This window comes from Eurytemora carolleeae, unplaced genomic scaffold, assembly GCF_000591075.1.
Source record: "Eurytemora carolleeae unplaced genomic scaffold, Eaff_2.0 scaffold353, whole genome shotgun sequence".
NCBI classification, from domain to species: domain Eukaryota; kingdom Metazoa; phylum Arthropoda; class Copepoda; order Calanoida; family Temoridae; genus Eurytemora; species Eurytemora carolleeae.
Genome location: NW_019396252.1, coordinates 260,777 through 271,666, shown reverse-complemented (window position 1 = coordinate 271,666; position 10,890 = coordinate 260,777). Strand labels below are relative to the sequence as shown.

The 10,890-nt window shown below is 32.5% G+C and overlaps 1 protein-coding gene across 1 annotated transcript in view; it reads left to right on the top strand.

Moving 5' to 3' along the window:
* The first annotated feature begins 220 nt into the window (after window positions 1-220).
* LOC111699404 (3-hydroxyisobutyrate dehydrogenase, mitochondrial) overlaps window positions 221-10,890 on the top strand; it is an 11,803-nt gene continuing 1,133 nt past the window's right edge. Inside the window, exons 1-13 of the mRNA XM_023470078.1 lie at window positions 221-298; window positions 951-1,024; window positions 2,292-2,392; window positions 3,491-3,542; window positions 4,373-4,491; window positions 5,065-5,122; window positions 5,886-5,941; window positions 6,842-6,931; window positions 7,503-7,563; window positions 7,877-7,976; window positions 8,217-8,298; window positions 8,980-9,023; window positions 9,845-9,926. Of these exons, the coding sequence (XP_023325846.1) occupies window positions 246-298; window positions 951-1,024; window positions 2,292-2,392; window positions 3,491-3,542; window positions 4,373-4,491; window positions 5,065-5,122; window positions 5,886-5,941; window positions 6,842-6,931; window positions 7,503-7,563; window positions 7,877-7,976; window positions 8,217-8,298; window positions 8,980-9,023; window positions 9,845-9,926 (972 nt within the window). The 5' untranslated portion in view covers window positions 221-245. The remainder of the gene's footprint in view (window positions 299-950; window positions 1,025-2,291; window positions 2,393-3,490; window positions 3,543-4,372; window positions 4,492-5,064; window positions 5,123-5,885; window positions 5,942-6,841; window positions 6,932-7,502; window positions 7,564-7,876; window positions 7,977-8,216; window positions 8,299-8,979; window positions 9,024-9,844; window positions 9,927-10,890) is intronic.

Here is a 10,890-nt window from a genome sequence, read left to right as displayed (position 1 = left end):
GTATGATCCAGTTGTGTTTCTTGGGGAGCTGGAAGCTGGGGATCAAGTGACACAAGCTATCGTCAGCTGATTCACAAGTTGTTTCCAAGATTGAGCCTTAAACCTGGGTAAAAGAATAAGACTTGAGTCCAAGTTTTCAAATCTCGGGCTGAGGCTTAAATCGGGTGTGTACGGTACAAACTATAGTCGGACCGGTTTACGTACTTGGATAAATGTTGTATTTTAATGTAAATTTATTTCAGAAAATGCTAAACATGAATTATATACTACATAATCGTTCACTGTGTAAAGGAATAAGGTAACGAAATATAAAGATCCAAAAAGTATAAAAAATGCTTGTTTTTAATATTTACATATTTTCGATTTAAGATTTTTTACATGGGATATAAATATATTTGTTAGATACTAACAAATATTTCTTTTAAAGTAAGTACATTTGATTCATACGTACATAATCATCTGCAACTAAGAGATTTTATTAGCAGTCAAATTTTTTGAAAGAAATCCTTAATTTGCACATAATTGTCCTCCACCCTATTTAACTGATTTTTATTTACCTATATAATTGAACACACAGTCCACCAAAAGTGACAAATAAAAGACGACTTGATATTTAAAATATTTTGCTTACAATTTTTCTCATTACATGCTATCAGAGATCAAAAATTACCTATCAGTCGTCTTCCAACTGTCATGTCGTGGGACACCCTGAAAGGGTAACACTGTATAGTGTACATTTACATTTCTGAGAGAGCTTTTTCAGAGCTGACATTCGTAGAAACAAGCAAAGTGTTTATTTTTAGAATTTGTAATATTCGTTCCCAAACTTTCATATTTACATTTTTCGTTTCAAAGAAATGTTATTTTCATACTTAATCCATAAGTATGAAGTACACTCACGTTGGTATACATTTTGATTTAAGAGATGATAAACAAGTTTTTTTCTGAAGGTTGATTTCAACATCACAGAGCGTTTACTCAGCTACGGCACAAAGGATTGGAGTTATAGGGATGGGGCATGTAGGTAAGACTAAAATATACATTTCTGTAACCCATTTTCCATCGTTACGATATTTGATTTTAATCTTACAATATTATTATAACCGAAGATTCATGTTACTATATGTTTGGATTTAATTTAAGAACTTGCAACAAACATATAAGTGGGCCCCATAAAACTCTGGAACGGGATGACGACTTTAGGCTATAATAATGACATTAAATTCTAGCTTGGGAACCCAGCTTTGCTTGGAAACAAAAAGTCAACCTTTTCAACTTAAACCAAGCTAAGAACATTACCGTGGTTCTACAAAGTTCCCCAATCATAATTTGAGGCAAATCGGCAAACAAAAACAGATTACTACTTTAAATGTATAGATGCAAGCGAGCACGAAACCCAGCAATTGTGCAGTGTAACTGTACAGTGAACCCTATACAGACTTAATTCACTTTTTTAAGCTATAACCCATAAAACTATTTGATTTTTTACAACATAAAATACAATTAAAATTATTGCTTGAATTTCACTTTTCTATTCCACATTTTTATGAGTTCCACCGTACAACTATTTGCCTCTCCGAAGTTGAACCCTTTTCCCCCGTTACCTGTCGAAACCAATGTACTCTGTGAGCGTTCTAAAATAAAAACATCTCTCCGTGAGTCTAGATTTTTCGTATGTATTAGCTCAAGAATTTCAAATTTTATTATTTTCATATTTTATGATATTTGTTAATGTACAATTCTAAATAAATAATCGTTTAAAACTTTAAAAAGATAAAGCACTCTTGTTTACAGAATAACAGAGAAAATAAAATGATATTCATTTACTTTTACATGTAAAAGAGAGGTTTATAGATTTGTATCTTTAAAGTACAATCTCTTACAGGTAGGGCTGTTAATCGTTTTCTTCCTTGTCCTTTGATGTTTTACAACTTCTTTATTTTAAACTGACATTTACTTTTCTTACACTATGCCAAATATTTACTCTGAGAGTTAATATATGCAAAAAAAGAACCATAAAACGAATGTATTTAAACGATAGTTTATTGTTCGTTTTTACACTTCATTCTCTAAGGATAAAAATATTGCAAAGTTTAATAAAAATAAATTAAAAAAATTACACTTTGTTGGAAGTTTTATAAAATGTTCAAATAAAAAAACGATTAGTAACTGCTATTACAAAAATCTGCTATTACTAGTATTTAAAAATTACTAAGATTAAGAATCTAAAAATCCTACTCTTTAAGGAGCTGCTTTGACAAAGAATCTAAAAAGCGAATGTATACTTACAGGAACCGCTGTTACCAAGAACCTGCTAAGAAACGGATTTAATGTCTCTGCAATCATGGATGTGAAACCAGATCTTTGCCAGGGATATCCAGATACTGTTAAGGTATGTTTAAAGAGACTGTGTGCCAAGGATATCCAGATACTATTAAAGTTTGTTTAAAGGGACTGTGTGCCAGGGATATCCAGATACTATTAAGGTATGTTTAAATGGGCTGTGTGCCAGGGATATCCAGATACTATTAAGGTTTTTTTAAAGGGACTGTTTGCCACGGATATCCAGATACTATTAATGTATGTTTAAAGGGACTGTTTGTCAGGGATATCCAGATACTATTAAGGTTTGTTTAAAGGGACTGTGTGCCAGGAATATCCAGATACTATCAAGGTTTGTTTAAAGGGACTGTGTGCCAGGGATATCCAGATATTATTAAGGTTTGTTTAAAGGGACTGTGTGCCAGGGATATCCAGATACTATTAAGGTTTGTTTAAAGGGACTGTGTGCCAGGGATATCCAGATACTATTCAGGTTTGTTTAAAGGGACTGTGTGCCAGGGATATCCAGAAACTATAAAGGTTTGTTTAAAGGGACTGTTCATAATATTTATGTTTTATTATGTTTTTTTATAATAACAGGGGAAAGGGGATAGAATCAAGATTTAGCAAGAAAAGCAATTTCGATTTATACAATGAAAATTACTATATTCTTAAAGAAAACTTTTTTTAAAACTTGGAAGAAAAACCGTAGGAAAACTTCCTAGATATTTATTGTTAACTAATTCTAATTTATAACTTTTTGTTCTGTTTGGTTCTGCTCTATGTATGTTGCATTTGCAGAGGGAGTCCCCCCTGGCATCTTCTATACCTTTAATTTGGTTTTTTTTATGGATTAAAAAATGTTCGAAATTGGGGTGTAAGATTTGTCATAAAATTCCATAAGGGGGGAATTTTATTTGTGCGAGTATTTTTTCTAATATTTCTCCCATCCCCCGGAAAATATTGTAAGCCATCCCTGGCTGATTAGCTGTTAAATTCTTTTCTAATATTTCTCCCATCCCCCGGAAAATATTGTAAGCCACCCCTGGCTGATTAGCTGTTAAATTCTTTTCTAATATTTCTCCCATCCCCCGGAAAATATTGTAAGCCACCCCTGGCTGATTAGCCGTTAAATTCTTTTTAAAAAATGGCAAAACTATATTATTAGGTTGTTGGCTCGCCTGCGGAAGTGGCACAACTCTCTGATGTAGTTGTTTCAGGTAAATTCTTTATTTTCGAGGAGATATGAGGTCACAAAGTCGAACCAGTGTTGTCGCAAAAATTTGGATTCTTAATTATATGAGATGTTTATGAATATACTTTATAAAATTTGATCAAAGTGCTCAATATTAGATCGAAATGATATTGGTCATTGCGAAAGGATTTCTTTGCATTTCTATGGTTCTTTGATTTCTGTGGTTCTTTGATTTCTGTGAGTTTGCCATTTTTTTCAGGTCAATTCAGTATTGTTTAGGCCTTAATTACAGAACCTTTCCTAAAGCTGTTAAGAATGATAAAACATTAAAAACTTTGGAAATCATGGGCGGGACACCATGCAAGAGTAATGGAAACGCCAGAAATCCACACTGGTTTAACAAAGACTACATTCATACATCTTATTATAAATATTCAAACAGCATAGATTAAATGTCGTCCTACTTATACCAGTGCCGTTTAGGATTCAAAAACTCTTGCATTGTGGGGACCTTTACATGTAAATCTACTTCCTTTATCTATAAATACTACAGCCTTTTCCGGGACCAATTTAATCCACACTAAACTAAGCTAGCGGGATAGGTCAAACAGGTCTATGATAGGCCGGGTACTGTAAAAAGTCTGGCCGCACCATAAAAAATGTGAAACCGCGAGCTAGCATAGGATGGTCGGGCCCGTACCTGCCACATCTCACTATGGCCGGTACAAGGAGTACAAGGGGCCATGTCGGTATAGCTCGTATTCAATTTGACCCTTGTACATTGTGAATCTGGAAGAGATAGGAAACTTATTCCCATTTCTTCTTGTACAATTCATAAAATAGAATTTATTATAGGTCTACCTAAACCCCATCATGTGAAGGAGGTATTTGAAGGAAGTTCTGGTCTCCTGGCTGGTCTTAAACAAGGTCAAATCTGGATTGATCATTCAACCACTGATCATGAACAAAACAAGGTAATATCATTTTGGAAAATCTTTGAAAACTCAAATCCAAACGGCTTAAATGACTATCGACAAAATTTGAAGTGGCCCTAAAGGAATAAAGTCTTTGTAAAAAAAAACTCTGATTTTCTATAAATCCCTATATCTTTGTGACCCAATAGATATTTCAAACTTTAAATTCTGAGCTGGAAGCTCTTGTTTTGCAGTGGATACCGAGATCAATGCTTGATCTTCTCTTTTTGTTAATCTGCAGATAGATTCAATCTTTATTTGATATCCTGGAAAGTGTCTAAAATCAAACCAATCAGAGCGTCGTTTAAAGAAACAGCCAATCAAAAGCCGAGAAATTTGGCGTTCAATTAATAAGAGAACTCTCGTCAGTCGGAACCTAGCAGGGAAAACCATAATTAAAATAACCAATTTTGAATGAAAAACAGGGACAACTTCATTATTTTTACTAAGGCAACTAGGTTTTATGGTTTCATTGTGAATCGAACATGGAACTTTTTAAACGAACGGTCGCTAAAATGCAGTTATATTTTTTTGTATTAATTATGTTTATACTTAACATGTATTCTAATACAGGTATTTACTGAGCAAATGGCTGCTAAAGGAGCTTATCTTCTTGAATGCCCAATAACAGGTTAAATATCTAAATATTTGGCGGATTTTTCTGAATTTTCCGGCTTAATGTTCTAAAAATAAGCTTCTGTCTAATCTAAAAAATGTAACAAATAAAAATGTAAACCAAGTTCAAAGATTTAAATTCAGATTTCGGAGTGGGAAAACTCGTATCGCACTTTTTAATAAGCGCCCTTTTATTATTAAATCGTCTTTCATTTTACTCTCGTCTAATTGGACTCTTTTTTATAAAAAAAAACTTAAATATAAAGTACAATTATCATACGAAGAAAAACTTAAATAAAAAGTACAATTATCATACGAAGAAAAACTTAAATCTAAAGTACAATTATCATACGAAGAAAAACTTAAATCTAAAGTACAATTATCATAGGAAGAAAAACTTAAATACAAAGTACAATTATCATACGAAGAAAAACTTAAATCTAAAGTACAATTATCATACGAAGAAAAACTTAAGTTTAAAATTACTAAAAAAAGGATTGACCTGAATTAAATCAATCTATATTTACAAATGTTAAAACTGTATTAGAAAGACGACTGTAAGAATCAAGTTAGGGTTTTTAGCTTCCAATGAATATAAAACAGCTTCTATTGTGTAAAGTGTACAGTGTAACGTACCCCTTTGACTATTATTTAGCTTCTTGGCTACTTCTTATCAGCAGCTAAATATTTGCGTTAAAACTAAGGTAGTTTCTGAATTCTTGTAAATGATTGCATATATGTCGTCTTCTTATTCCTTAGTGTTATAAGTTCTTCTCTAGGTGGGTTGGATGCTTTAAAGAAAGGCCAGATGGCAGTTTGGGTGGCCGGAGACAAGGTACATCATATTTTTTACCGCCTTTTACCAACATTACTTTACATCCCTTGGGACAAATAAGTGAAATAATTACCCGCTCTGCGAAGTTTTCGTGAAAAGATTCGCACATTTTCATCATAAAAGACGATAAATTATGTACAACTACTTTTTCGGGAAATTAAAAGTTTTACTTAACCGCGGGTTTTGATCAATATTGCCTGCAAAACATCCCTCCATGTGCTCTGGACATTTTGTAGGCAAAGTTGGTCTGGGAAACCCTTGGTAAAGTAAAATTCCCTTAACCTCATTGTAAAGTAGTTGTAAAAAATTATTAATCCCTAGCGTGGATCAAAATGGCGAAGTGTTGGCCCCCTTTTCATGGAATAGTTCAAATACAAAATACTTTTCTTTTGCAATTGCACCCCCTTCCTTTTAGCACACAATTTGAACATTTCTTATTTTTCATGATTGCGCATAAGGTTTTTGCATTTTTTCGTATACTAAAAATGACCTTTTCAAAAAATGTGTAAATCATAATGTTGTGCGCAAAATTGCATTTCATTTTCATTGATATATAACTGTATTTTGCAAAAATAAATTGATTTCGGCACATAATATAGAAGATATAGAGGGGTTGGGTTAATATTACCCAACTGCAACTCCCCCCCCCCTCTGAGTGATACTTTCATTGAAGGACCCCCAACTTGAATCTCTAAAGATTTTGGAGATTTGACCAAATATATTGTATACTGTCATCATCAATTGAACTTTTTTCAAAATTTTAAAATATATATGGCGTTAAACTTTTCAGTTTAAAAGTTCCAATTCCTCCTGGAAAAAGTTTCTTTGTTTGTAAAAATAATAATGGGTTTCCTTCCTATAATTTGACCCCCACCCTTCCATAAAAAAATTTGTTTTTAGGAAAAATATGTTGAAGTAAAACCTATTCTTGATGCTAGCTACAGTACAGTACAGTACACTGGTGGTCTGGGTACAGCAATGATTCCAAAGGTTTGACACTGTAATATACACTCTCAGGGTGCTTCGTTATCCTCTTCTCGATACAATTTTAGCGTTTTAATGATGTTGCTTTTCAAGCTGCAATTTTTCTTAGTATTTGTAAAACTCAAAATTTCGCAGATTTTTCTTTAACCATAGTTCTACATATGTAAATTTTTAAATATCCAGATTTATTTTAATTTCGACAAGCCATAAACCTTTTCTGCGGCCTGTAAAAAAGATCGGTTATGCTGTTCAGAACGTAATTAAATTTTGTATTTAGAATATTTTTTTTTAATCCAATAGTTTTGAATGATTTACGGACTGTTATCTACAGGGGTCGGCGATAACATCAATACAATGAAGACGATTTTTTATTAATAATATTTGTATACTAACAAGCCTTTTCAAATTACAAGTTTATAGGTAGACAAAGAGAAGGCACCTACTCTTCGTCTGCATTTTTGTGTGTCTCTTGTTTGAAAGATTTATAGAAATCAAAATTGAAATTAAAAGTCGTCTGCATTGTATTGATATATCCGACGACAAATGCATTTTATTGGACGACATGGTTTATGTTTAGGTTCTGTCTAACATGCTCTGTGGACTTCAGGTTATTGCAATGGCAGAAGCTATGCTAATTGGTAAGTAATTGCGGAATAAGTTAAATGTAAAAGATGTTTTGAATTAAGATCTTTCACTATGATGTTCTTAGATTTAGACAGCTATGACACTTGTTCATCAAAATTTTAGACAGCGTTGACTTTAAAGTGTCGCAACGGCCTTGTCTTTATACTTTTTGTAGCCTTACACATGTACATTAAAAAATTGCAAACATGCACGCACTTGTTTCTAACTTAAGTTTAAAGCAGTAATGGCAAAATACTGCTCGAATTCTGCGTGAGAGCGTGCACATCTTATTTTTATCTTTATCAGACAATCATGCTTTAATTTTAGCAAAAAGGCACGGTCTAGATCTAGTTGAGTTCTGGCATAGTATAAGAATGTCGGCCGGTAACTCATTTCTCTGGGAGACCTGTGGACCAAACGTTTTCAGGTAAACAAAGACGACTTGAGCGCTCAAAACAACAAATGCCGCGGATAACTCCTGCCTTTTTATGAGCATTTTTAAATTTCCAAGAATTTCCAATCTATAATTAAACAAGACATTCATTTTTTAATAAAAAAAAAATTCCACAGGTAACGCCGGACCCTTCAGCTGGTTCTTTATAAAACATTTCCGAAATAAATCAATTTGAGTTTTTAAAGTTTAAAAAAGATGATTTATTATTTTTAGAGGTGAATATCATGATTCTTTCCCTATTGAGTTGATGTGTAAGGATAACCAACTAGGGTATGAGATGGCGAGAAATGCAAAGGTGAGAACGGTCCCTTTAATTAATTATTTTGTTCAAACTGTCCATTTATTCTATATTATTCTTGTAAACTCTTCCTTTAATTAGTTATGTTGTTGAAACTGTCCAATTATTCTATATGATTGTTGTAAACTCTTCCTTTAATCAATTATTTTGTTGAAACTGTCCCATTATTCTATATTATTGTTGTAAACTCTTCCTTTAATTAATTATTTTGTTGAAACTGTCCATTTATTCTATATTATTGTTGAAACTGTTCTTTTTCTTCTTTTTTGTTGTAATCAAGGAAGATCAAACGCAATAAAAATTAAGTATTTACCAGTAATACTATGTATGAATGAATTCTGGATCGTTAAATTATTATGAAGAATTCTTTGATAAAAAACATTCACAAATTGGAAAATTGTAGAGAATTATTAAAACAGAATTTTTTCACACTTTTTTACATTGTTGTTTGCTGAATACTTTAAGAATTTGATAAAATTCGTAATTATTTTTACATTTGTCTTTCTAATTTACATATTTCTTAATAATTTTACATGTTTCTTTCTGAATTTGACATTTTTGTTTATGAATTTTTTATATAAGCTTCTAGCTAAATTTGACAGAAAACATAATATTTCAAGTTAAAATTTGGAAGCATTAAGTTTTCCAGATTTTAAACTGAAGACTTTTCTTTTTCAGATTCCATTGGAATTGTTTGGTCTGATGCAGCAGATTTACAACAGGTTCAAACAATATTTTCATATTTGTAATATTTTTTTCTTTCGTGTTACTATCATTTTTTTATTGTGTTGTTTTTTTAATATTCTATTAATATTTTTATCATGACAATTATATTTGTGAATTCATGATTCCCTGCATGAGCTACGTTGTTATTTTCCACTTTTTCTACATTTTTTACCAATATTTTTCCTTGTCATAAAACCGTTTCAATAATATTATCTACAGACATATTGGATCGATTATAGTTTGTTTTTGGAATTTTCGAGGCTATTCAGAAAATTTAAAAAATAATTTTGAAAAAATGTTTGATGTGGACATACGAGTAAATACAGGTTTTGGAGTATTTGTCGTGAGTGTTGGAGATGCATAGACCAACTAGCTCAAGTGTCAGGCATTGCCCGTGAAGTATAAAGAAATCAATTTGTGATAAAAAAAATGGCTGACATATATACATACATATAATCGAAGAGCTTTAGTAAAAGAAAGACTCGATATGTAACGCTCTAATGTAAAAAAAAGTAATTTTATTAATATCTTAAAAATGAACAACAGAAAAGTTACATGATTAAAACTGATTTGTCTAGAGCACTGTACAGCCTGGGTCCTGATGTTGGGTGCTATATATATATATATATATATATTTGTCTAGAGCACTGTACAGCCTGGGTCCTGATGTTGGGTGCTATATATATATATATATATTTGTCTAGAGCACTGTACAGCCTGGGTCTTGATGTTGGGTGCTATTATATATATATTTGTATAAAGCACTGTAAAGCCTGGGTCTTGATGTTGGGTGCTATGTATATATATATTTGTCTAGAGCACTGTACAGCCTGGGTCCTGATGTTGGGTGTTACGCGCCACCAATTCTTTATGAACGTGAACATAAAGAATCTCTTCAGGTCATTTTTAACTTATTTTGAACAAAAAATGAAAACCCCCAGTCTAGAAGTTGAAATTCATAAAACCCCAGTCTAGAAGTTGAAATATAAAAACCCCAAACTAGAAGTTGAAATATAAAAACCCCATGTCTAGAAGTTGAAATATAAAAACCCCAGTCTAGAAGTTGAAATAGAAAAACCCCAGTCTAGAAGTTGAAATTCATAAAAACTGCATTCTTTTGAGTTTGGAAATCAATTTTTCAAAAACCTTTTTTTAGAAAGTTTTAGTCCGTTATTAACCATGCAGGCTCCGATTCTTTAAACATTTCGCAATACTTTTTTCAAAATCCCATTCTCCCCACAAAAAAGTATTAACCGGATAAAGGTACTTCGACAGAAACTTCATTTTACTTCCAGTTACTCCGTTATTCCTTGTTTTGATTTCAATCAGAAAGCCATCCCTGGCTGATTAGCTGTTAAATTCTTTTCTAATATTTCTCCCATCCCCCGGAAAATATTGTAAGCCACCCCTGGCTGGTTAGCCGTTAAATTCTTTTCTAATATTTCTCCCGTCCCCTGGAAAATATTGTAAGCCACCCCTGGCTGATTAGCTGTTAAATTCTTTTCTAATATTTCTCCCATCCCCCGGAAAATATTGTAAGCCACCCCTGGCTGATTAGCTGTTAAATTCTTTTCTAATATTTCTCCCATCCCCCGGAAAATATTGTAAGCCACCCCTGGCTGATTAGCTGTTAAATTCTTTTCTAATATTTCTCCCATCCCCCGGAAAATATTGTAAGCCACCCCTGGCTGATTAGCTGTTAAATTCTTTTCTAATATTTCTCCCATCCCCCGGAAAATATTGTAAGCCACCCCTGGCTGATTAGCTGTTAAATTCTTTTCTAATATTTCTCCCATCCCCCGGAAAATATTGTAAGCCACCCCTGGCTGATTAGCCGTTAAATTCTTTTCTAATATTTCTCCC